This window comes from Oxyura jamaicensis, chromosome 1 (genome assembly GCF_011077185.1).
Source record: "Oxyura jamaicensis isolate SHBP4307 breed ruddy duck chromosome 1, BPBGC_Ojam_1.0, whole genome shotgun sequence".
NCBI classification, from domain to species: domain Eukaryota; kingdom Metazoa; phylum Chordata; class Aves; order Anseriformes; family Anatidae; genus Oxyura; species Oxyura jamaicensis.
Genome location: NC_048893.1, coordinates 125,892,191 through 125,918,884, shown reverse-complemented (window position 1 = coordinate 125,918,884; position 26,694 = coordinate 125,892,191). Strand labels below are relative to the sequence as shown.

The following is a 26,694-nucleotide window of genomic DNA, read 5'->3' as shown; positions in this document are numbered from 1 at the left end:
TGCAACATTTTTTTCTTCCCTCGGAATTTTATACTTCTGTCTTCCTAAACAGATCCAATCATGCAGCCTGAGAGGAAGAAGATGATAAAACTCTCAGATGAGCTCAATTTTTGCATTAATTTCCAAAGTGACATGGGACTTGGTTTATGAAAACATTTTTAAATTTTGTTGTTAGACTTCTGCGTTTTTAGTGACTTCTGTTAAGTTGAAATGTGATTATTAATGTGATGGCTGAAATAATTTTTCCCTTGGCTTTGCAGACTTGACTGAATCTGTCCTTCCAAAATCATTATTTGAAAATGGCGCTCTCTTTCTGCATGGATATGATAAAGAAGGCTATAAATTATGTAAGTTACACAAAACATAATATTCAGTCATCCTTCATTACTTTTTGTTTCCAGCATTTCAGTAGCAAGCATCTGTTTTGAAAAATAAATGTTTTAAAAATAAAAGTATGTATTAGCAACTGCCTGTATTGTGAGAAATTGGTAACTTCCATTATCACTTTGGATCGCAGAAGTGAATAATTAATTTCATCATCAATTTTCAAAAATCATAAACCTTCAATTGTAATTGTCAATGGGTTTGTTATCTTTCCTGTTGAAGTGCATTATTTCTGTATCTACTATCTTGAGTATATAAGTAGAAGAAATGTACATTATTGCAGTGCATTGCCATTACTTTTCTAGCAGCCCACGTTCTTACATACCTGCGGGGGTTCGCTGGTTTTTGTATTGTTTTCTTACGGCATTGGAATGGTCAATAATAATAGCATGAGCAGCTGAAAATTGGTGGAGAATGAACTCCCAAATTGTGTGATTAACTTAGCAATAAGGAGTAAGTCTTGTAGAGAAACAGTAAATATTTCCTAAAGTACTCTTGGGTTTGAGTGTGTAGTAGATGGGCAGTATTATTTTCTATGAACGAATTTGGTATAACATCTGACAAAAATAACCTTAAAGCCTATAAAATCAAAGAGTCTTTTAAAACAAATCACCTGATAGACTATCCAGGCAATAATCTTGAGTGATGGGGAGGGTAGGGAGAGGGGAAAAGCTTTAAGTCTGCAATTGTACCTTTCTCCTTTTACTAAGGCCAGGTTGTACGTCCAGAAATGCATTAACAATCCAGTCTCTTACAGAAATGACTGTTTTAAACACTAATATGCTAGTTTTCCAATAAAATAATGACCAGAAAAATACAGCCTATATTCCATGGCTGTATTTTGTCAAATTTTGCCTTTTCTTACTAGTGTAAGATATAAGTGCTTTATGAAAAGTTGGTGCATTTTTAAGCTTCATGATTTTCTTATAGCCTCCAAGGTAAGTAATCAAGGCTAAGCGGTGATGATACATTTTTATAGCACTTATTTATAAAGCTGAACATGATTATACTGAGTGGTTCAATTTGAGATTGAAGAGGGTGGAGAAGTGAAGTAGGAAGATGTAGTACTTTTGCACTGGTGGTCAGACTCAACACTTCTGTTGTTTGATAGGAATATGCAAGTCAGATGGTTGAATAACAATTTCTGATTTTATTGTCACTGAATGGTAACCAATGTTTCAATTTCCCATCCCCAAAGTGTTTCTTCTGTGAATATTACTGGGTTAGAATATCTCAGTATGCAAATTGAGATTGTGTTGTAGTTTAAAGTTACAGGTTAGTGAGCATTTCAGAAATATTTGTTGGGCCACACACTCCATTTTAAATATTATGTGAAATAGACCTTTTAAGCTATAAAGAAATTCTTCAAGAATTGGTTGCTTTCAAGAGTCCTGTGTTCAAGTAGGATATCTTTCTGAAATTCTGCATTTACAGAATCCAGTTAATATGCTGCAGTTAAAAATAAATAGATAAATAAAAAACCTGTCTCTACACAAGCTGAAAAGCTTGGAAAACTTCCACTGAATTCATACAATGAACTTGTGATAAGGAAGTAAAAGACTGAGGGGAAAAAATCATAATTTTAAGTAAAACTTCTTGACATTTCAAGGTGAAAAATATTAGCGCATCTACTGCTATTTTCGAGTCTTGTCTATTTTTTCTGTTGTAGATGTACCACAAATGAAGGCAGCTCTTGATGTTGGACCCCTGAATAATTATTTTATCACTTAATTGTATAGTCAGTCATTTGGTTGCAGGCATATTTATGAAGTCTGTCTTTGAAATACACTACTTACATGAGAAACTTGTCTCTGCATGACTCATTTCTTATTCCAGTAGGATATATATCAGGCTCTCATTTAAGTAATGTTGTTCATCTTCTGAACTTCTTCGTTTTATTTTAGGAAGGTCTGTTGCTTTTTATATAATTCATAATAACTTGTGTATAAATAGTTTTTTTCAGGACATGACAACTACAAGAACATAGAAAATTTAAGCAGAAAAAGAAATGTAAATGTCATAATGACAACAGTCTTCAGAACACAATAGCAGAGGACTGCATGCATTTAGTTAGAAATTATTGAATACTACTCTTAATAAGTAGTAGAAGTCTTTAAATACATGAAAAGTATTTTTCTTCTCTACTGTCCCGTATTTGCTGTAATTTGTAACATTTTCAAATTAAAAAAAAAAATGCATGAAAGAAAAAGCAAAAAGTATCCAGTTGTTCTGACTGTTCAGTGTGACCACAAAATCAGTAAAGATGTAGAATACAAACAAAGAGGGATTGGTAAATTTCACAGTGCATCCTGTATGGTTATGAAAATGTTTCCTGCCAACTTGCATCTGTTGTTTCAATTTCTGTGTGTTTTTCTTCCTTTATTCTCCCAAGTTTGGTTTAGAGTGAAACTTCATGTAAGAGATCAAAAACAGCAACTTGATAAAAAGAAACTGGTAGCTTTTTGGTTAGAACACTATGCCAAGAGAGATCATGGAAAGCCCTTAACAGTGGTATTTGACATGGCCGAAACTGGAATCAGTCACATAGTAAGTATGTTTATTTTTTCTGATTGTTTTCTGAATTATTTAGTCTACGTCCTCTTCTCCCCAGAAGAGGATTCTTGTGCAGTCATTTAAACTAAAGTAACTTAACAGTAACAGCAGGGATATGTAGGGCTTGTTGCTAAGACATAAACAGTTTCAGAAATCCATTGTTACATATTAAACTGTTTCTGAGACTTGTAGAGCACACTGAAAACTTCCTTTTAATTTGGTAAGTGGTGGAGCCAAATGGACTCTATACAGTAGTTGCTCACAAGCTTGGTTTGTCAGTTGTTACGGATGATGATAGTGGAACTTATTGCCTTATGAGTAATTAAAAATTAAGTTGAGACCTCTTATTGTGAATATAGTTGCTACCTCTTCCTTAACAGTTCAAATTTCATTGTTGTCTTTTCTTTCAACAAATCAAAGTCTCTCAAGAGCGAAGGATGGAAAAATGGGGTAATGGTGAAGTATTCAGACCTTAGATGCGATAGCTGAGATCTTAGAGAATTACGAGCTATTCTGAGAAGTCAGCATGTTCATTTGACAATTCTGATCCTGTTCCTGTCTCTCCATCCTGCATGCCGTGTGTGTTTCCCCCTGTACGTTTAGATTGTGTGTTTCTGAAGACCCTGCATGCATCTTCATTTACCGAATTTTCTTGTGAAGTTAGCTTGAATGCATAAGAACAATTTATCAAGTAGGCATTGCTTTTTTACTCATCTTTACGAATGCAGCCCAAGTCTGTTTTATTTGTGATCCATGTTAGATACGAGTCTGCTTCTATGCACCTTTTTTGCAGTTGTTGTGAATGCAGGCTGAATGAGACGCTACTACAGTTAGTAGAACTGATTAGTAATGGTACAGAATGAAACAATGGGTCTGTTCGAACTTTGAAATTATAACATTTAGGAAGCGAAAATGCTTTTTTTCTATTTATATAGATTTAGGAGGGAATGTATGTTATACCTCTTACTTTAGGTGTGTTTTATTTTTTACCTGTTAGTGTCTTTATATGGAAAGCATAAATACATATCCATAGTTTGTTGCAGGCATCTTCTTTAAGAATTTCTTTGTAGAAACTTATTTAGAGGAATAGAACATTGTCACTGCCTACATCTTTACCAATCCTAAACTTATCACTGAAATCATGATATTTTGGGGGGTAAGGGGATGTGGGAGAGGAAGGGATGTTTGAGTAAATATCTGCAGTTCTGTGGGTCATTCTCTTCAGCTGAATTGGGCAGAGAAGTCCATTTTTAGAATCTGCTTTCAGGAGCAGAATCTAAACTGTTTAAGATTGTAAGGTGGAGCTCTTGCCTATCATTAGACTGAATCTATAGATACTCAATAACTAGAAATCTCAGTGACTGGGTAAAATCATTGGATTTTTTTCTTACATAATGCCACACTATCCTCTTAGTGGCTAGAACATGTCTTACATTTTGTTTATATGGTGGAAATGCCTTTTAAAAATGAGCAAAACCCAGTGTTGTGTTAAGACCTTGCAGCCATGCAATACAGGGCTATAAGCTTTTGAGAAGACATTTTTACAAATAAGTGTGGGCCAATCCCAACTTGCAAAACTGAATTGGAGTTCTTACCTGTTAGTTGAGAGCTTCCTATCTATCTTCCTAAGATATGAAGCAATGGTTTTTATATAATAAAAAGCAATGGTTTTTATATAATAAAAATGAAATACTAGAATATAATTGCCTTCATGGTTGAAAACAAACAAACAAAAAAACCATGCTACGTGTTTCCATTTCCATTGTGTTTGAGGCTCCCAGAGACAGTCTTTCCAAGTGCTGTTCTTAGTTCTTCATTGCACAGTCTCATTTTGCTAGGAGTATTTTTTATGGCTGTTTGTAGCCATGTAATTGATAAAAGTTATCCTGAAAGAATTTAGGGTTTTGAGTTCTTTCCCAGAGCATGTTTTTGTTCCATTGTTAATATTGTCTCATCTGCTACGTCAGCTTCTCTCATTGGCGTGCAGTCAGATAATTCTGATAGTTCATGCCTTGTTAAGGCATTTCAGGTAACTAGAATTAATGCAGTTATTGAATGGTCTGCTCAAATCTAAACTCTTATTTCCAGACTTTCATCAAAATAATGGATTCAACCTCCTTATTTCTGATAGTGTTGCTTTTGGCTAGACAGCAGAAATAAGATCAGTGTGCTTGCTAATGCATAGGAGATGCTAATCATTACTTGAAAATCTATCACTGTTTATACTGTTAAGTAGGAGATACTGTTTTGGTACAAGCAACTGCTAGTTGAGATAAATGCTTCTGCAAAATGCTATCTTCTTCCTCTAATGATAGCCAAGCTTTCAGTTAGTTGATAATTACTGAAGCTCCTAATGAAGCTTTCAGGTCATGGGTAATCCTGTTCATACAGCTTTTCTTTATCACTTTATCTGCAAATGTAATAATAGTGTGTTTACATCACTTTAGGAGCTGGTTCCCTGTAGCACTTTACTGTTCTTATGACAGGCTTTGAGGGATCCTCTATCAGTAATATGTTTTGTCCTGCCTCTGAAAGCCTCCTTGTTAGGTAATTTTCTGTTAGAAGGGCTGGGGAAAATAAGTGCTCATGGCAGGGTTCCCACCTAACCAAAGTAATTTATTGTGATATGGTAACTCTTACTGTATTGTCTATATCTGTTTCATAAAATGCCTTTTTCGCTCTTTATTGTGTAGGCCCATTATAGCAAGATTTTGCAGTGGAGATTCAGTTGTGCTGTATCTGTCCTGCTGCTCATTGGATAGGAGCACCCCTACAGTGGTATGCAGGCAGTTTTGTTGGGTGCTGCCTCTGCCTATAATTTGTCAACATAGCACTAACTAATGCCAACAACAAAAATTCTCTTAAAATGAAATTTCCTTTTTCCTTCTGGTAGATTCTGAATGAAGTTGTCTTGTATGCCTTTTGCTATATGAGTTATTCAATTGAAATTTCTCTGTGTTTAAAGCCTTGTAAGTCAGCTACCAGTAATCTGTCAGGTTCCCTAGAGCGAAAGCTTTATTTTTCCTTTATGTGTTTCCTGTACAGCTTAAATTTTGTTGTTGTCGGTAGTTACTTTATTACCTAATATATTGTGTTGATAATAAGTCCGTTAACTTCTGTTATATCATAAAGCTAAGCCTGTCTGACCACAATTCTGCAGCAATTTAATGAAACGAAAAGCATTATACAGATTTGGATAATGTTTGTAATGTCTAAGGTTAGGAATACAGATGACTACAAGTTACTTACCTTGTACTATTCGATAAATGTTTTATCTTAACTGAGCTTGTATTTTAATGTTTGGTTTACATTTTATTTACTCTGTTCTTATTTTAGGACTTGGATTTTGTTCGGTTTATTGTCAACTGTTTTACAGATTATTATCCAAACTTTCTTAGTAAGTATTGTATATAAAGCACAATAGACTTGCTTAGCAGAAGCATTTAATAATATTGCAAATGATGGAGGAGACTTTTTTTGAAGTCTTTTTGCATGCTCTTTATGTGGTCTTTAGAAATAAGTGGAAGGCTTGTCCTTGGAATTTAGTGTTCTGTCTATAAGGTAAGTTTGATTTTTAGATAAAGCCTAAGTGGACGGAACACTTTGACATTGTAGATTCAGAATATTTTTGCATTCTTAAGAATCAGCACAATTTTGAATATAAAGCTTATTTACGATATATCCAAAATGAGCTGACTTCAAGACATTCGAATAATTTGCTTTGTATTTATCAGTTTTCAATCAGCATGTTTTTGCAGATTGAAAATCACTATATATACCTAACAGAATTGAATTAGTCTTTTTATCTTTTGCTCTAATCTGGGGTGAAGCTTTGGAAACTTATATGACGATTGGTATCCTTTAGGAGTCTTTAGGGAACAAAAGAATACTGGCTATAGAAAGTCTTCAGTAGCCGTGGTCTGATTCCTCAGAAGAGGATTAAGGCGTGTTGGTATGTGAACTTTGAAAAAAATTGCGTAGTTGCCTGCTATTTTTTTTATGAATAGATGAAAATTGAATCACTTGCCAGCTTGTTGTACGTGAGTGAAAGCATCTGAATTTTGGAGCTCTGTAACAGCAGTTGCTTGAACTCTCAAAATGAGATTTCAGTTTACTGACAAAAGTTTTGAACTTTGGTCAAAGATTGAACTTAAATAGAAGTGCAGCAATGTTTTTGTTTTAATTTTGAGAAAAATGTTTGGGGACATTTGAGTCAAGGCACTAACTTTTCAGGCTTCTTTCCTAAAACAAAACAACAACAAAAAAATGAGAACAAGTGTAGATTTACAAAGACTATCTGTTTGGGAAGAAGAGGTGCTGAATATACCTGTTAGCCTTCTTTCACAAATGTTCACATACCAACATGCCTTAATCCTCTTCTGAGGAATCAGACCACGGCTACTGAAGACTTTCTATAGCCAGTATTCTTTTGTTCCCTAAAGACTCCTAAAGGATACCAATCGTCATATAAGTTTCCAAAGCTTCACCCCAGATTAAAAAAGAGCAAAATTACTTATTAGTAACAATATGTCAGAAAAGCAGTAAGCCAGAGAGATCTGTAAACAGTTTCCACATAAATACTTATTGCTTTAATATCATAATAGAAATAGGCTTATACATGCTATAAACTAATTTCTTCTACAAGGAAGTAAGTATGTCAGTTTCAAAAAATGAAGTATTACCTTTATTGCTGTACTCCCTGTTAAACAGAAACACCTAACGTTGTTTCCTTTTCTTTTCAGCAAAGATAGTGATCTTTGAAATGCCATGGATAATGAATGGTAAGTCATTTTTTTGGTTTGTTTTCTTAAGATCATGATGACTTTTTAAAATTAGAGTGAATAAGAAGCATCTTTCATCTTTTTCTCTACATACAGTTAAATGGATTTGTTAAATGGTCATCTTTAAATCAACAGATTGATGTGTAGGCTGCACATTGATGTTTTTCTGTCTAACATTGTATTTTGGGTTACACTTTTAAATGGAATAAAAATTCGTCCTGTTACCTTTAAAACTTGGGAGGCTTTGGTAAATTGTCTATTCCATGAACGTTTCCAACTGTAATTCTTTAAAGTTGGATGAGTTCATGATTCAAGAATACTGTCATCAACATTGAACACTAACAACCAGCCAAAAACTAGGTTGTACAATTTAAGGCAGATGCCTGCCTGACAATGGACATGGCAATTGTTATATGCATGTATTCTGGTGTGTATTTCAATATTTATCCTTAGTTATAATGTATATGATAAGCAGGTTATTCCAGTATCTATGCCACTTAAAATACATACTTTTATGTTAGCTCTGTATATTTAAGTTTTACCACCAGTAAAATAACTATGGTGTTTGAAAAATCTAAACCAGAGCAATTTAAAGCTGCAAAATGTTTAAAATGGGAGGAGTGTATATATAACTTTCTCAACGTCCCTCATACAGATTTGGAAATACAATTGCTTTACAACTCTTCCCATGTGTCACTGCAATCCCCCACTTTCTCCAGAACTTGCTAGTTTAAATTTCAAGACAAGGGGATCATCATTAAATTGAAGACCCTCTTCCCTTGAAGTCTGTGATAGGTCTGCATTCTGCTATAGAAAAACATAGTCCATAAAATGTTTTCTGTGTAAATAATATTTTTTTTCTTTGCATCATGTCCCCACATTATAACAGATGTTTTCAGAACAGGCCCATATTTATGGGGCATAGCTCACTAGAAGTAGTTTATAGTGTGTTTATAAAGTAGACTTCATAAAGTCTACTGATACACTGTGAAAAAAACCTTCTTGACATCTTATGTATGCTTTTTTTTTTTTTTTCCCATGATAAAGCTGCTTTTAAAATTGTTAAGGGTTGGCTTGGTCCAGATGCAATAAGCATGTTAAAGTTCACAAACAAGAGTGATGTACAGGAATACATCAATGGAGAGTATCTGCCACCTCACATGGGTGGAACTGTAAGTATATTAACACTTCATAATCCTTTTGTGATAGGTTGAGCCATGCTTACTTAAATAACATACATGGTGTTGCAACTTGGCACTTCTTGGATGTGAAATTTCTTGAGATTGTTCTGTCAAAATGGTATTTTCTAAATCACATTAGTAGAAAATGGATTAATTTTATAAGAATTTGGTATCTTGCAGTCTTAAACGCATAAATCAATTTTGTGAATGATTTTAATCATTCATTTTCAAGTCATAAGAAATTTAGTTTTCAGACCTTCAACAGCAAAAAATATCCATCCATTTAAAATGCCTTTTTCCACTTTTCTTTTCCCCTACCTGATGAATTCAAGAGGGATTGTGTTGGTTTATGATACAGGTTCTGCAAACAGAAAATAAATTTCATGGCCCTCTGAAAATTCATCCTGCTCCAAAGCCATGGTTGAGTAAAGAAAGTATTGCAATTATTTTTCCTTTGTTGTCCCTAGGGCTGCATTTTCTAAGACTCTATAGAAGACTTTTTAAAGAGTATGTTAGAGAGCATACTCCAAAGTATTTTACAATCCAGTATTGCTTTGACAGAAGCTGGATCCTATTCTAGTATGATCTAAATGGCAAAACAGCACAAGGCTCTTGTGCAACAAGCTTCATTTTTTGTAAAGCTAGTAAATAATTTTGTATAATTTTTGTGACAGAATCTGCAGAAAAACTTTTGCAAACAGTTTATGTTAACGGAATAAACCCACTGTAGTAATCTTTACCTGTTTTGTTTTTTGTTTTTTTTTTTTCATTTTTACTTTTTCTCCTGAATGTTTTTGATGTTAAACAGTAACTATATGGAGAACAGGAAGATTCTGCTTCAGCCAAAATAGGAGAAGCTTGTCCCTTAGTATTTAAGCTCAAAGCCGAGTGCTGGTAGCCAGAACATTGTGCAAAACCGTTCTATGAAAGTACATGGTGTTACTCTGGTTTTATTCAATTGAAAGTAGCACCCTGTAAAAAGCACTTTTAAAATGACACTCCTGTCACAAAACACCTGAAAAGATGGTATCCTTCTCCATAGAAAATTGCTGCCTAAACTCCACAGTCTTGTGTAAGAACTTGCTCATGTTAGAGAAAGTTGAAATCTTTGAACTTCAGTAGCGGACACTGAGAGAAGGACAGATGGTGTCTTAACTGGCTTCAGTAAAGATTTGAACAGCAATGGCTCTTTCTGGGCTTAACTTCCAAGTTGTTGTTCTACTGTTGCAATAGCAGGGAAAGTTCTCTTCGCTCTTAGACCTCAGTATCTCCTGTCTGCTTTATACTGTTGTACCTGATAGCTAATTCCCTTTTCAAAGACAGAAGCTTGTTGCTTTGCTAAATATCCTTTTATATCCTCTGTCCCCTTATATTGAGCACACAGAGTTAGTTTTCCTTTATCTCACCTTTGTCCTGAAAGTTCTCAGTGCTTGCTAGTGATAGTGACCAAGCTGGCCCCATGTTGGCCAGCCTACTTAGCTGTGGTGTTAAGTTGTAGTGACAGTAATAAACTGGTAGAGCAGGGATACATCTGTTTGACAAGGACTCCTTAAGTGTGATTGTTTCAGAAAAAAATGTATTGCTGCTTATTAAGTCCCGTATTTTGAACCAGCAGATGTTTTATCTAACTATTGAGTCTCTTCAGTATTTAAACACTAAATAGGTGTTCTGAACTTTTTACCTCAGAACTGTCACCATCTGGAAGTGTTGCTAGCAATAATTTCTCCTGAGACAACTCGAGTCTGTAGAGGAAGTGCATCTACTAGTATTAGTGTTGACAGGCTTGTTGGGTTTTTGTTCACTTTTTTAAGGTATCTGATGTGGACAAAGTAATTTCTCCCACTTTCCACTGAAGTATTTTTCCCCATATCAAATTCCTTATTTAATGATTTCCAGTCATTTAAGAACAGATAATCAGCTTTGCAACAAGCACAGTGAAGGTGAAAGAGCAAAATGTATCTGTTCTTTGTTTGTACTCAACACTCTAGCCATCAATAGACTCTCCTTTCTGCTATGTTCCCTACTAGAATCCATCCTGTAGTTAGGTTTTGCAAGATGTAAACAGCTAGTGGAGTAGGTCGTTTGTATGTTTACTCTGGGGAAAGTGTGTGCTATGGAATCCATGTGTCCAAAAAGAATGTTTTTAGAGATCACTTTTGGAATTAAATAAAAAATAGCCTGTTTTGGTAATACAGCATGAATTGTTGACCTTGGAGTCACCAATTGCTCTGCTTAATCAAGGGAACTGTTCTGTGTCTCCATCTGTCAGGTTGTCTTTAAGTATGTTTTGGTTTTTGCTGTGACATGGGTCACTCGCAGGATAAATATGAGGCTTCCCTTAGCATGAAAATCCTTCAATCAACTGTCACCCAGCTGAGAAAGGAGGAAAATGACCTAATTGTTTTCAGACAACTCGTGGATAAAGGTGTCTTCAGGGTATCCAAAGCATTAATACTAAATGGAAAACAGAAACGTGTTTTTTTTTTCAGGAATTTGCACATCTAGTTAGCAAGTTATATCTGAGTTCCCATCAATATCTGTTGCCTGTCACTATTTCCGTGCTGCTAATCAAAGAGGGGCTATGTACCATGTACCTGGTTTTGAGTGTTCCTTGTCTCTGCTGCATAGGTGTCCCTCTCTTTATAAGGGGTGTGTGTGTCTTGAAGAACTTGTTGAAATTGCCCAAAACAGATTTAGGAACAAGTTAGTGATAAGCAGATTGTGAAATTGGGTCACGTGCACAAAAACACTCCCTAATACTTTGCATATAATAGTAAATGTATTCAAAACTTGTTTTCCTAGATTCACAATCCTTTATAGTCTACAAGTCACATTCTACAAGAACGGTTCCAGCTCTTGTTAGACACGTTTCTATCTGGCCAGGGGAATTTGTTGCCTCTTCAATAACATTATGTACAGGATCGAGTATGTGCACATTTCATAGGATTATTAAGCGTGTTTATTTGCTCAGTTTTCCTTTGTCAGAGGTGAGCAGTTCACCCCTGTTAAATTCAAGGTTCCCTCCACTGGTGCCAGCATTGAACAGTGTGTGCGACTAGAATGCTGCTCTACTCACCTGTCTGAACTGACTGCCCATATCATAGTTTTTCTTGGAAGGACCTTTTATAGGTCAGTGGCCTGAAGTTTAAGATATTAGTGGTCTGTTTGCATGTGATTTCATGGCCATTGTGTACATGCAGTCTTAGAAAATACCACTACCATGATTAAAACCTCTACCATTACTGACAAACATAGCTGTGTAAAGTCTGTGTTCCCCTTAAAAGAAAGCCGTCATTCTGTGGAATGGATGTATTGAGCATTGGATAAATCTGTCTTGTTTACCTGTCTGAGGCCTCAGCCTTGTTAGTAGGTAAGCCCGTGTTACTGAAACTGATGGCTTTGGATTGGGCAGTGTGGGACTTTGAGTTGTCATAGTGATGAGATTCACATCAGCTGATGACATTACCCAGCATCGTGGATTAATGTGGTGAAGTGAAATGTGCAGCAAACATAGCATCTCTTTTTTTTTGCCTAACATCACATTATTGTCTCTGTTTTGAGAAGACAAAACTTTTATTTTTTTGGTTTCAACTCTGCTGGTGGCATAGTTTGGGAACTGTGGGCATGACTCGAGTCTGCCTCACAGAAGTCAAAGCTTTGATATTTTCTTTTTCCACTGGAAAAGCTGACCAACCAACTCAGTTTACTTGGGGTTTAAAACTGAAATTGCAGTAGAAACAGAATGCCCAAAACAATTTAGACATTGTTTATAACATTAAAAATTAACGTAAGAATATAAAAAGCAGTTCTAATTAACAAAATCTAGCTTCTACTTGTCATGTAGTAGGAAAGATATCTTCACTGTGGAAGCTTTGAAAATGTCAGTATGCTGCTTCCACATTACTCAGTTCTCTGGAAGATGGTCTTCGAATGGCTTTGGCATGCCAAAGTTTGAGCTGTCCACACAGTGGATGAAACTTGAAGGACTGATACATTTCTTTTAAACTGTGAATATTATGCAGCTTAAAATACAAAGTTCTGAAGGTTTTTTGATCACTTAGAACATTCTTTAGAAACATACAATCATCAAGGATGGAAAAGACCTTTAAGATCACTGAGTCCAACCATCAACATAACCTTACAGAATTCCACCACTAAGCCACGTCCCTTAGTGCCATGTCCACATGTCTCTTAAACACTTCCAGGGATGGGGATTTCGCCATTGCCCTGGGCAGCCTATTTCAATGCTTGACCACTCTGTCCATGAAGAAGTTCTTCCTAATGTCCAATCTAATTCACTCTGGTACACCTTGAGACTGTTTTTTCATGTCCTAAGGTGTCATAGTTGTAGGAAACATGGTTTAAAACCTAACAGAAAAAAAAAAAAAAAAAAGAGCACTAAGGCTTTGAATCCTGATCCTTGACAGACTTAATACTATGGTTCTGTGTGGCTGTATAAATAACAGTTGATAAAATGTAGTGGCTTTATTAGGAGCTTTATTAATGATGATAAAATCAAATCTATTTGTAGTATCAACTTTCTGCACAGGGTTCCAATATAAAATAGATAAATGAAACTTGCAAGTTTCAAGTCACCACCACCACCAACAAAAAAACACTACCGAAGGTACTTCTCATCATGCTAAATGGTCTTTTATAAATCTCCTTATGTTTTAGGATTCTTTCAAGTACAGTTATCCTCCGCTGGTTGATGATGATTTTCAAACACCTTTATGTGAAAATGGGCCCATTACTAGTGAAGATGAGCATGAAAGTAAAGAAGAGATAGATGCAGATGCCAAAGAAACTGTGGATCTGAATGAAGAACAAAATCTTAATCAGAAAAAGGTATCTAACTGAAGGCTGAGGCAGAACTAATTATATGTTTACAAAGTAAGATAGGAGTCATGTAATTTTTTTTTCTGCTCAGGCTTTTGCTTTTTGTTTGTTTGTTTGTTTTTTAATAAGTACACAGTAAAACTGAAAAATATAATGGCAGGTTCAACCTTGCTTCTTAGTTTGAACAGATTTGACTGTTAAGACCAGCTTTGTGCTTCTGAATGAGTAAAGTCTGTACTAAATACTTAATATCTCTGGAATTTAGTGAATTGCACAGTAAAATTTAAAAGGTCTGTGTACTGTTTTGGAAGCTTGTCTTTCTAGCGAGTAGATTTTTAAGCTTGGGTTATTTTGTGGCAGACATTTTAAAATACATCTATTGTTCTCTGATGCTTAAATCAGTACACATGTGAGAAAATAAGTTAAATATTTATGTTTTACTAAATTCTAACTTTTTAAAATTATTGATAAAACTTAAACATATGAAAGTAATCACTTAGTCTTAGGAGAAATTTTATCGCTAATCTATCAGTTCTGTGCTGACAATACAGTCTTCCTGCAGTGTTGTTTATCCACAAATATGAGGCATTATTTTATATAAGTACATGAAGTTGTACTTCAGAATATGCAGTCATAGTCAGTGGGATTATTGTTTTTAAAAATGGCAGGAAAAAAACAGAGAAATCTGAAATTCATTTACCAGTGCCATAATTAATATTGGAATATGAATAGTAAAACTTCTATTTAATGGAGTGGAACACTTAAATATTTTATTAATATTAATTTTGGTTTCATTTACCGTTTTAATTTTTTGTCAGAATCACTTGAAGCACACAGCTAACTTTATACTGTTCAATTTTTTGCAACTTGGCATTCCATTCAAAATAAAAAGATTATTTCACTTAATTTAAGGTCAAAAGGAAGCAATATGTAACTATTGTGGCTTCATGACCACTGGGCTCTAGCTTGTTTTGGTTATAGCACATCTCCTAAGATCTGGTTGTCAGATATGGAAACATAAGTAATTCCTGCTTAGTCTGAGAGTTGGCTTTGGTGCTTAACAGACTCAGTATTTCTATTTAATTACTATCTGATTTGCTTGGTTCATTTCAGTTTTATACTTATGGTATTTCTGTCTATTGCAGTGTTAAAATAATGGTTTGGTTTATGGTATCTTCTATTTTTGTACAGTATAATCAAGGTGCTACTCGTTTTTTTTTTTTTGAATTAGTTAAGCAGACTGATATTTTTACTCATTATCAATTAACTTTGAGGCATGTTTAAGGCCTCACCTTTAACATACTTTAAAAATTTTGGATTATAGATCTTACTGTTCCTGTTCTGAAAAAACACAAAAAGTGAATTTTCTTCAATTTGCTGTTCTGTTCACATATTTAAGGATAATACTTTATATTTCTTACACAGCAAGTATGTCATTGTTTGCCACTTCAATATTTCATCCTGTTCCAAAATGTTTTCCGAAACAGTCCCTTATATTGTGAATTATTGGTATTTCTTAGTCCTAAGTTATTTTGTACTTGTCTGTTTTAAATATAAATAATTAACTATTTTTGAATAAGGCCAGCTGCCGAAGTGACAGGTTTCAAGTGATATTTGAGAATTTTTTGTCATTATTGCTTACTGCGGTACCAATGTTTATCTGCAGTTTTTTGTCATCATTAAGAATTCGTCTGATTTATTTTTTAAATGTATGCCTCCTGTCATCCCATATAAATCCCTAGTTCTTTCACAAAGGGGAGGGAGCCATGAGTGATAAACTTAATTGTAAGTGCCTTTCCTACCAACACCGACATTTGGAAATAGATTCTACATCTAAAGTACACTACAGTAGCACTTTTTCTGGTAATTTAAATCAGAGGTATTTAGAATAAATTCAAACACGTGACCAGTGCAGTATATTTACACAATATAACCTTCTTATATAACTACAACTATTAAAAAAAATGCTGTGTGTTTTTATGTTTATTTTCTATAAAACTATTTCTTTAATTCCCATACTCAAATTTACATTATCTGGATTCTCTTCTGTCAGTATTTCAAGTGGAATAAACACTAGGCTAAGCAAACTGCTTAGCTAGGTAGCTGATCTTCATCATACCACTAATGCTTCTGATTCTCTGTTTTTTCCCTGTTTTGCACTTTTTTGAAAATAAAGAACACTAAAATTATGATGTGGACATCCAAACCTGTTGACATGTATATAGTTTCTTAATATATTGAGGAAAAACCTTGGAACCTAAGGTATCTCTGCAGTTTCCTATGTACTACTAGTTCCATCATTGTTATTTCCTTTAAGTCCAGTACTTCAGATTTCCATTTAAAAATAATGAAGATTTGTTTAGCATCTCTTAAATGCAACGAAGTGTGGATCTGTTGCTGTGTTTGCTGTTCAGTGTTGCAGTGATTGTACTGAGGTGTCTGCTTTGAGTTTTTCAGTGGAAGAGTAACATCAGTGCTTGGTAACCTGATATTTGACGTACTGCAACTTATATGTCTGGCATTTTCAAAAATAATCAACTTAGGCATCAGGAAAAAATACTCAAGGGTGGGGAAGAAAGTCAAAAAAGCTTCATCATTCATGTTTAATATATAAAGTAACTTCTAATATGCATTTTTTAAATGCTGTGGACATTCATCATCCTTAAAGAATGAATGCACATTAAGCTTGGTCTGTAATATGTAAATTGAAATAAGCCTCATGTTCCTTGACATACGTGCATGAATCTGTAGTGTGTGTAACCCAGTCTTCTAGTTAATCACTGTAACTATGATTTTTACTTAGATGAATTCTATAGAACAAAATTCCAAATCAGAGGAAAGTGACAAAACAGAGTTCAAACCAAAAAATGCAAAGAAAGCACTAACCACTTTTAAAGGACCTTTATTACATATCAGGTAATATTAATTTTCTTTAATTTTTTCAACAATGTGCCTTGGACACTTGAGCAGTGAATTTTTAAAATTGTTTTTAGACTATTAAACAACACAGTAGTTGTAAACAAACATATTTTTACATTTTTTCTGGTTTTATGTGAATCTTCAGTGAATCTTGGCTTAACCATTGGCGTGCCTTTTGTGCTAATTAATAGGTGCATATTTCATTTCTGTTGGGAAACTCATTGGCTTTAAATTTGTGAATATCTGTAATAAGAACAGTTAATGGTTTGATACTAATTTCGTAAGCCAATGAAATCATAGCATTTGAGAAAACAGCTTATACTGTTAAATTTTGCTTTGTTTTAACTTAAGATGTATAAACATCTACACTAGTAGTTAGAACCGATTCAAATGAATGGGTACAAAACTCTTTCTGTGGGAAGTGCTGTGTATAAATGGTATATCTGCTTAGAAGATTTTGTCATCCAGGATTCTTAGGTCTCACAGTTAATGTGCTTCTTATCAGGAAAGTTTAAGAAAAAACAATCAGGAAATCTTATTATTTTTCTTTTCACCACCTTTCAGGTTGAGGTGCTTGTTTAGAAAATGATTTAGACATTAACTTTTATTTTCATTTCCAGTTTGCTATTAGATTAATGAAGAAAATAATATATAGGTATTCCTTAGCTAATTTCATAAATGCTACATTTAATTAGATTTGAAATGAATTTGAATAATGACACGTTTATTAGCATCTAAACATTTTGTATATGTCAAATTTTCCATGTGTTTGAAATGAAAATTAGTTATTTGCAAAAAAATCTATTTATAGCCCTAGTTTCTTGTATAGCTGTACAAAGACATAGACTGCAGAGTCGTTATCTTAAAAGAATTTCTGAAATCCATGGACATCTACTTAGTTTTTCTGTGAAGAGAATTCAGATGAAATATTTTCCTTTCTCTCCATGTGACAAAAGAAGCTGCGTCCTTCCATCTATTTAAAAAAATAATTAAAAAATAAAGAAAGTGCCTTTTTTCTCTTAATCTTTGAAGTTTTGCTGTTGGAATAGAGGTGTTGGAGATCATGTAAATTTCAAGAAGAATAAACTTAGTCAATTACAGTGGTGCTAATACTTGCTGTCATGGAAAAATAAAATACTGGTTTCTTTATTGTTTTTGCTGTTTGTTCCTTGAGTAAACTCTTGAAGGAGTACGCACAGTTGTTGTTCTTTATTGATGCTGTCACTTTGTAGAAGCTAGACCTAGTTTTGATTTCCTTGGAGTCTTTCTCAGGGCATTGACTTGACATTATATATTTTACTTTATAACCAAATCACCAGCACATTTTCACTCACAAGCATCTATATCACAGATGAGGCATGAATGGAATCTCTGCCAGTAAATGTAGCTTATGTTTGCTGATAACCAGCATTACCCTGTCAAGGAAGCCCCATAGAGACTGAAGAGGGAGCTGAGGCATAGTGGTGCTTGTACTGTGAAGTCACTAACAACCAGTAGTCTTTTTGTGCCCAAGTGCTGCTGCAAAGCACCCCCTGCACAGATACTTCTTAACCTATGTCTGTTTACTACCTGGTGGCTTTGGTGTACGGCCAAAGCTGAATAACCAAGCAGAACTGGCAAACTTGGCCTCTTCTGTTTGCTCATGCATAGTTGTGGTCACAAGTGATTCATCTCTTCCTGGTTTAGATTACTATTGCATTTGCCTTGCATTTCTTCCTAGGGAAGATAGATCTCTCTTGGCCTTTCTGATGAATAAATGAACACGTTTCGTAAGGCAAAACAAACAAAAAAAATATGCAGTCATTCACTTGCACGTTCTGGCAGAAGACTAGCTTCTGTTGTAGTATGTTTAGAGACTGGAATTTGTAGTATGATCTGAACTGTTTTATTCCCACACACATCAGCTAGTAAAGAAAGTAGTATTTCTCTAAAAATGAAAAAACTTGGATGTTCATTTAAAATACCACCCCCATCCCATACTGTGCAACTGTTTGACTTGACAGTCAACAAACGTTCAGAGTTGGCCCTTAAGTGTGTTTTATTTATTTTTTGTCAGTTGCCACAGTTGTTGGTAGGAAAATAAATAAATCAGGCTACTGCACACTATTATTTTCCTCCAGCTAGTTTCTTTGCCTATTTTGACACTAGTTAATGCTTTCCACTGCCATTTATGATTTATCTTGCAACTTCTGTAATGTTCACAGCTGCAGTAACGTGGTATTAAGATAAATGAAATTTCTTCATTCTTTTTCGTTACTGCTGTTGGTTATTTAAGCTGATAATTTGGGAACAGGAATAAAAGAGCTGAGGGGAGGAGATAGGTATCCTATTAGTCCGTTTTTACACATCAGTTTCTTGCTTTCTGCCTTCCTTACCACAATTCCTTCCTCACCACCAAGAATGTGAACTGCCTAATGCATTGCAAAACATAGGCACCTTCCTCCCACACACAATCACCTTTGGACTCCTGTTCTAGCATAGCAGTTCAGGCTTGCCATCCAGCACCAAGGATTTTTCTTCTTAGCTAATACACTTGTATGTTTAAATGAGAGAGAAGAAAGCATTGCCTTTATGAAAGGAGATCATTTGAGGAAGAGGTCAAATGTGAAACTGACATTCTAAAAAGGGGGGGGGGGGGAGCAGAAGTAAAGTAACATTCATTTTTGCAAAAGGCTTTCTGTCAAAGAATATCCAGTTCTGTAGTACTGCCTACTGTGGGAGTTCTTTGCAAATTCCTAACGTGGCATATTTAAAGAAAACAAGTTTTTCATTTGTTTCTAGTTTCCTCTCGTAGTATACGAGCATGCCCTGCTTTTTTGGTCTATGTGTTCATTTGAATGCTTAATCCAGAATAAATAGTGGTAGTTTGACATGGTGTTTGACATTATGCATGACTCGTAATTTCACAAGACTTTTAAAATAAGCAAAGCCCTTAGATTTTTTTATGCATGCATCTTCGGAGGTATGTGAAGACTGACAAATAAGTACGAGTCAATTTAGCAGTAGTGGTTGAGATGTATGCCACTCACAGATACCTGCCTGCTCCTCTTACGCATGCACGATGGCCATTTCCGAGGGTAGACGTACAAGGTAGAAATTGCTAGTAGGCTGTAACAGCTTATAGCCTTTCATATTAGCATTAATTGAAACTAATTATGTTTTCCCTTAGCATACCATTATAAAATGCAGAGTGAAGTGACTATATAAATGTCCGCCAACCCTGCTGTTGCAGATGGTCATGCTCTTCCAGATGGAAGCAGTCAAGGGCAGTAGTCAACTCAACTGATGCAGCTAGGTCCACCCACATGTGGACACTGAGTCAGCCCTAAGCTTCACTACAAAATCTTTGCATTTTTTTTTCACAACTTTTTTTTATGTAAAGTTTTATAGTGACTGTAGCTGAAAGGTTGGAAGTATTTTATTTTCTTTTTATTACAATGATATATGGTAAAGATGATTTGAATAAAACATTTCTTTTATTATTTCTTATTAGCCCTGCAGAAGAATTATATTTTGGATCCAAAGAAACTGGAGAAAAAAAGTGTTTGATAGTTCTGACAAACGTCACTAAAAACGTAGTAGCTTTTAAGGTAAATATCTTAAGCGTGACCTGGTTTAGTTTATGAAACGTGTAACTTTTTGCATAGTTCGGGGTAAGGAGGTGGAAATAATATTAAGCCACTTTTCCAGTCTAAATTTTTATTCTGTTGGGGTATTTGAAGCAGATCAAAGAATTTTTTTGGCTGAATTTGCTCATATGGTGTACCATGCCAAAGGGGATAATCAGCGATAGAAATCTTTGGAGCATTGACAGAAAAACAGCTATTGCGATTGTTAGTTCTTCAGTGGTAGTCTAATACTTTACTTTAAAAAAAATGCTTAGAGCTTGGAAAAAAGATATTTTTTATAACTTTTTGCCATTTTAAATCTGGGCTGGAAACAAGTTCATAATGCTCAATAACGATGCAGCTCCGTCTGCAAACGTCACCATCAAAGGAATGAATGCAGTTACGTTTGCTTCAAAAATTCTGAGTTGACTTGCACCTTGACTTGGTTTTCCACCACATCTTTTGTGTTCTCTTCACACAAAAATAACTGCAGTTTCCATAATCCTGTTAAGGATTTTGACAGATAGTCCATTGGTTATTGGTGGCTTTATTTATGCATGTAAGAGAGACAACAATAGAATAAGACTGTAATAGGATATCAGGAAAGAATAAACGCAGTTGAGAGAAAAAATGAAATAATATGATCATTCCTATACAGTACGATAATTTAAAGACCATGTGCATCACTGTGTCTTAAACTATGTTTTACAGTTTTGGTATTTTTAGTCGTTGCAGAATTAGGTCATGAAATGGTCATAGTTTGTATGTGTATTTAATATATGCCTACTTGTTACTTTTTGTATTTAGGTGAGAACAACTGCTCCTGAAAAATACAGAGTTAAACCCAGTAACAGTAGCTGTGAACCTGGCACGTCATTAGACATAATAGTCTCTCTTCATGGTGGTAAGTAAAATCTTAGTGTAGAACTTTTACAAAGCCTGGAGGGTTAACAGGCTAGCTACTTTGGATACAAACCTTTGTTTGGTAGTAAGGCTGACTAAAACTCCTGTCTACCTGACTGAAATATGACATTGTTACTACTTGTTACAGTCAGACAGCATTTGAGTGACTGGCTCATACTGGTTTACTACAGCTAGCCATAAGCAGAGGTTGACTGCAACTGATTCTGTTTCTTGTCTTAAAAAAAAAAAAAAAAAAAAAAAAAAAAAGTTAGGGGCAGCTGGCTCACTCTCTTACAGTGAACGTTTATGTGTAGTAAATCAAATTTTCTAAATTGTTGCAAGAGCAGGTGAATTTGCTGGAGAATGTTTTTATTACAAAATTGTGGGTTGCCATTGAATCATTCAACATGAAACTGTTAAAAAGCAACTTCATCGTTTTGGAAAAAATGCAGTGAAAATTGTTGAGCATAAGAGAATTATTTCATCATTTCTATTTCTCGTAAGTCAGTGTCCAATGTCCTGCCCTAAACAAGCTCTTATTTCAAAAGATTTCTGTTCAAAAATGCTCCATGTGTTTTGTCATACTGTTACTTTATCCAAGCACCCTTATTGCTTATTTTTATTTTTACTTTTTTACTTTGAGGGCAGGTTTTGCAGCTTCTCTGCAGGATCGTTTCCTTATAATGGCTGCAGAAATGGACCAGTCTTCTGGATCAGGTGTACAAGATCTGTCTCAGTTTTGGAAAGAAGTTCCTAGGACCAAAGTGATGGAACATAGGTGAGCACTGGATTTTCAGTTGACAGTTTTTTTTAGCCATCGTTTATCTGATTTGTAGCATTTGCATATATGCTGCAAATTTGCATATATGCTGCAAATCATTTATCTGATTTGTAGCATTTGCGTATATGCACATGCTACCATAAAGTGAAGGATTCTACAAACTCCAGTTGTGCGCTTGCTGGCTGAAGTGTATCACTGTGACTTCCTCTCTGTTTCAAGTGATCAGAGGAGTTTTTTAACATGTTTTTTATATCATGGTGTTCTGCACATGCTTTTCTTTACATTGTTGCTTTTTTGGGCTGCTTAAAAATTAAGTGGAAACAGTGTCAGTGGACGGGAATAATACACCTGTACAGTAGATACGTATTTTTAATAAGAATATGCCCCTTTAGTTTTCTAAAAAGAAACATGCAAGGAAGGAATTAACAGTGCAAAAATATTTTCTAGGAAATATTAGAAAATAATCCCTAAATGCTTAGGAAAAATAATTGTAGAGAAGATCTCTGTAAAATCCATCCATGTTAATAAGTATGTTCTCCTTGGAGAACATGGTGGAAAAATAAATGGTGGAAAAATACCACTAGGAAAATTAGTATCCCAATATAGTGTTTTAAATATGCCTGTTACTCCTTTCTCACATCTGTTCACATCTAGTGATGTCACTGCACATCTTTAGGAAAAGTATGCATGTTATATGGGGAACTTCTGCTGTATTTATAAATTGTGTTGGATTCCACTGTCTTTCATAATGGCATGAAATTCTGTTCCTGCATATTCAACTGCAGGGGAGGCGGAGTACGTGAAAAGCATTGTTGCTAGAGTTGAAAATGGAAGGAAAACCTTTGGTTTTTGTTTGCTGTTTAATAACTTGTTGCATCTCCGGTAATATGTTTTTGGCTAAATAATCCAATGGATCCTGAATTACAAATTTTAAATGAAGAAGGTATATTTTACCTGAGCTTACAGGTTATTATGGTCTGTCTTTGTATATGAAAAACTGTCTAAATCTGTCTAAATGTAATTGGTGGACTGAGGAAGCCTTTTCAGACTATTGTTACAATGGCTATTTATAAAATTCATCAAGCAGAACAGATGATAAAGTACATGTAACTAACAGTTGTTTGGACCGTTTACTTTCCCTATTAATTTTTCAAGGTTACATTAAACGTAGTGTTTCACATGTCTTTTTTTTTTTTTTAACCCTTTAAACAGGCTCAGGTGTCATGTAATAGAAAGTAGTAAGCCTTCTACTCTTACATTAAAAGAGAATGCATTTAATATTCCAGCAAAAACCAATGAAGATTTACATATGCAGGTAAAAGTATATTCCTTTGTGCTGAATAAACTTAAAATATGATACAGATAAAAATAATTTTTTGTACTAAACTTCTTCGGTACTTTGTAGGTTAGACTGTTTGAAAAACTTTAGTACTTGAGAGTAACTAAACCAGTGATAGTAATTTCTTTTATTTTTTTTTACTTTGAGTGCTAATGATTTAATAAGATACCTTTTCAATGCATTTTATTCATTTTTCTTTTTTGTATGATCTCAGGTATGAATGAAACTCAGCAGTAGCATAAAGATGTCACCTGCTCGATACAAGCAATATAAATTATTTGTAACTCTTAAAGGTTCTAAGGTTTTTTAGGAGAAGAGTCTCCTGAAGTATTTTGTGATAGAAAATGTATCACTAAGAGAAGTTGTTTTTATATTTTTAATGTGCTTAAAGTTATTGTGGCTAAATAGCTCTAAATCATCAAATACTTTCATTTGTAGTAATTTTAAATTAATGAAACGGTTTCTCATTTCAGCTAACTCATTTACTGCAAATTAATAGAAGACTTCAAGAACAGATTGATCGCTGCCTCTGGTTCCAGCAGTTGTCAGTCGTTTTATCATCATTATCAATTACTGTAGTTGCCTTCTGCTTCTATTTGGTGTATACCCAGAGAGGCTGAAAAGAACTGCTTTGCTCTGAAGGTGCTGCTTATCATGTTGGACTTGAGTGGAAAAGGTTTCAGTACTGCTCTTAGGTTATGGAACTGCCAAAATGAGGTTTGTGAGCCCACAGCAATGAGTGGTGATAAAATTTTCTGAAAAAAGGAATGAATGACCGGCAAAGGAAATTACTGAAACTTGACACTTAAAACAGTTCATGAAGATGTTAGAGCTTGGAGTTATTTTCACTGTACAACTTAATACTACTGAACTGGAAGGAGGAAACCAAATACAACAATATAATTTAAAACTTTATTTTTCCTCTATTCTATTCAATACTTTAAATACAGTATTTAACTTCTTTTCATCATATTCTTACATTCAGAATTACTCTAATAGAAGGTGTAAGCAGTCTGCTTAGTGTACTCTAAAGGTTAACTTGTTCGTTCAGGAAAATTTACAGAAATTATGTAGGACAGGCAGATTTTTTGTATAATCCATGTACATTCACGTATAAAGGAAGGTATTTGTTCTTAGTAATTATTTTGGTACTTCAGGGTCATTGCTTTCATTAGTTAAATTCCTTATTTTTGTGCTTTTCCTGAATGCAAACATACTGTAAATATTTCCTAAACAAATAACATTCACACAGCCATATTGACCAGGAAAATAATCCTTGTTCAATTCCAAAGATCCTAGTCAAATTGCAGAAGGAGTGTAACATTTGACTTCTGATGAGCTAGTTATGGTTCCTAAAAAGGCTAATAAATAGTTTAAGGATTTACTCTGAGATGTGCAATATGCTTAAATCACAGATGAATTCATGAAAAAAGACAGCCGAGTCAGGAAGATTAAATGTTATTGAAGGCAACATAAAAGGGTTATATCCGCCATTTCTCTGAAACTGCTGCAGAAATGGTGTATGAAGCTAGTGTGAATTTACTCTAACAAGGATTCTTTGTATTCGTGGCTGTAAATATGTATATTAAAATGCTAAACACCTTAAAGGAGACTGATGGTATCTTTCATACATTTATTTTTTTCACTCTAGATGAAGTCTAAAATTTTAAAATAATTTCTTTACTATAATTAGTTTTTGCTACAAATTTACTTTGTAATAGATGGTTTAGTTTTGATTTGTTGACTTCAATAGACAAGAAGAGATTACTGGGGAAAAATAAAGGTAATACTCTGCCACTGTCTTTTTGCTGACAGTATCTCTCCAATGTGTTTTAGATGTAGTACCATTTCTAGGAAATAGAAACAGGCAGTTTAGAAAATGTGCTAGTAAACTGATTAACTAATAAAGCAGCAATGATTTAATATGATTACTGAAAAGCTACTATGTAAAAGGCAAGTCTTCAGAATTGTTTAGTGCATGGTCTTCTGTCCTTTCTTACTTTATACAGTTTTACTATATCTGCATTTTCTTAGTTTTTCACTAACCTAATTTCTGTACATTTTGCTTCTCAACATTTGGTTTTCTTAATGAATTGGCAACTTACATTGTTCGCTGCTTACTATGAAACTTTTGTGTAAATTATTTTCACGTGCACAACATTCAAATGCTTGCTTTGAGCAAAATGGATTGTTGTCTTGTTGAGAAAGGTAACTAATTTGTAATTTCCAGATAATACTTGCTAACCATGCTATTAAAATGATTCCTTAATTTAGTGGATTGAATAGCACTTTACTGTAAAATTGCAAGAAATATATTCTTAGAGTCTTTGCCAATATGAATATTTTAATGTTTTGGTGCTTTCATAAATATTTTCAGTATTTTATTACTATGTTGGTATTTTCTTTGTATGATGAATCAGATGAACATTTTTTTCTATTTTAATATGTTTCAGAAAAATGCAGTTACAAAATAAAATTGGGGAAATACATAGTCTTGAATGTTTAGTGTTTTTAAAGTAGCTCGACCTTTGGGTTTGGTTCTCATTAGTCTACTTAACGTGAAGTAGGGGTCAATATGGTAATGACCCATAGTCTGTTGCATAATAGAAGTTTTGATGATATTTACCACACAAAAGTAAAATAGATGACTTTAATTTCTTAGGCAGAGTAAGATAAATAGATATCACATGATAATGCAATGGCAGAAGTAATGCAAATCCACAAATCTGTGTATATTGGTAAACATAACTGTGGTTTAAATATTAATAATAGAACAAATTTAAATTTGTCCATACAGCACTGTTCAACAAAATGCATTACAGGTAAGAACTCACTGCTTTACATCCTATAGTAGTTTCACAAGATACTGTGCCTGAGCCATGAAGTCTGTATTTCCAGTATATGCATTAGTTTTGGAAAAAGTAATTAGTTCTAATTAGCCAAGAGGAACATGTTGTGGGCTCTTCTGTGAGACAAAAAAAATTTAAATGAGTTTCTGGAGTAGTGTGGCTCATTTGTTCCCTGGAATGTGGGTCACTGAGAAGTAACTGACTCAGTGTTGTGTCAGTTGCTCCATTGCCATAATCGGTGGAACAAAGGTAAGCAATTATAAGTTAGTGTTTCAAGCTAACTTTTTTTCAGTGTAACCTTTGGAATACTCATGCCTATTTCTCAGGCACTTTCCAGCATTGACAGCTTCTGGGTTTGTGTTTCCTGCAGCTGGTGAGAAGCATAGCCTCCCATTTTCAGTTTTCTAAATCATTTCAGTCTTGCTTTTCAATTCAAACTTCACAAATCTTGGTTTTGCCACTTTTATGGTAAATGCATACAGTATTACACATAGAGACTACTTAGAAAATAAAGTGAATAAAATCTACCTCCCAAGAAGCATGGCTCTAGTGAGGTT

At 34.4% G+C, this 26,694-nt stretch overlaps 1 protein-coding gene across 1 annotated transcript in view; it reads left to right on the top strand.

Annotated features, from left to right (window-relative positions):
- Positions 1–25,675, top strand: part of MOSPD2 (motile sperm domain containing 2) — a 34,495-nt gene extending 8,820 nt beyond the window's left edge. The window contains exons 4-15 of the mRNA XM_035328315.1: positions 261–347; positions 2,777–2,931; positions 6,274–6,334; positions 7,680–7,718; positions 8,766–8,890; positions 13,577–13,747; positions 16,542–16,654; positions 20,151–20,247; positions 21,073–21,169; positions 21,817–21,946; positions 23,162–23,264; positions 23,762–25,675. Of these exons, the coding sequence (XP_035184206.1) occupies positions 261–347; positions 2,777–2,931; positions 6,274–6,334; positions 7,680–7,718; positions 8,766–8,890; positions 13,577–13,747; positions 16,542–16,654; positions 20,151–20,247; positions 21,073–21,169; positions 21,817–21,946; positions 23,162–23,264; positions 23,762–23,908 (1,325 nt within the window). The 3' untranslated portion in view covers positions 23,909–25,675. The remainder of the gene's footprint in view (positions 1–260; positions 348–2,776; positions 2,932–6,273; positions 6,335–7,679; positions 7,719–8,765; positions 8,891–13,576; positions 13,748–16,541; positions 16,655–20,150; positions 20,248–21,072; positions 21,170–21,816; positions 21,947–23,161; positions 23,265–23,761) is intronic.
- Positions 25,676–26,694: the final 1,019 nt, after the last annotated feature.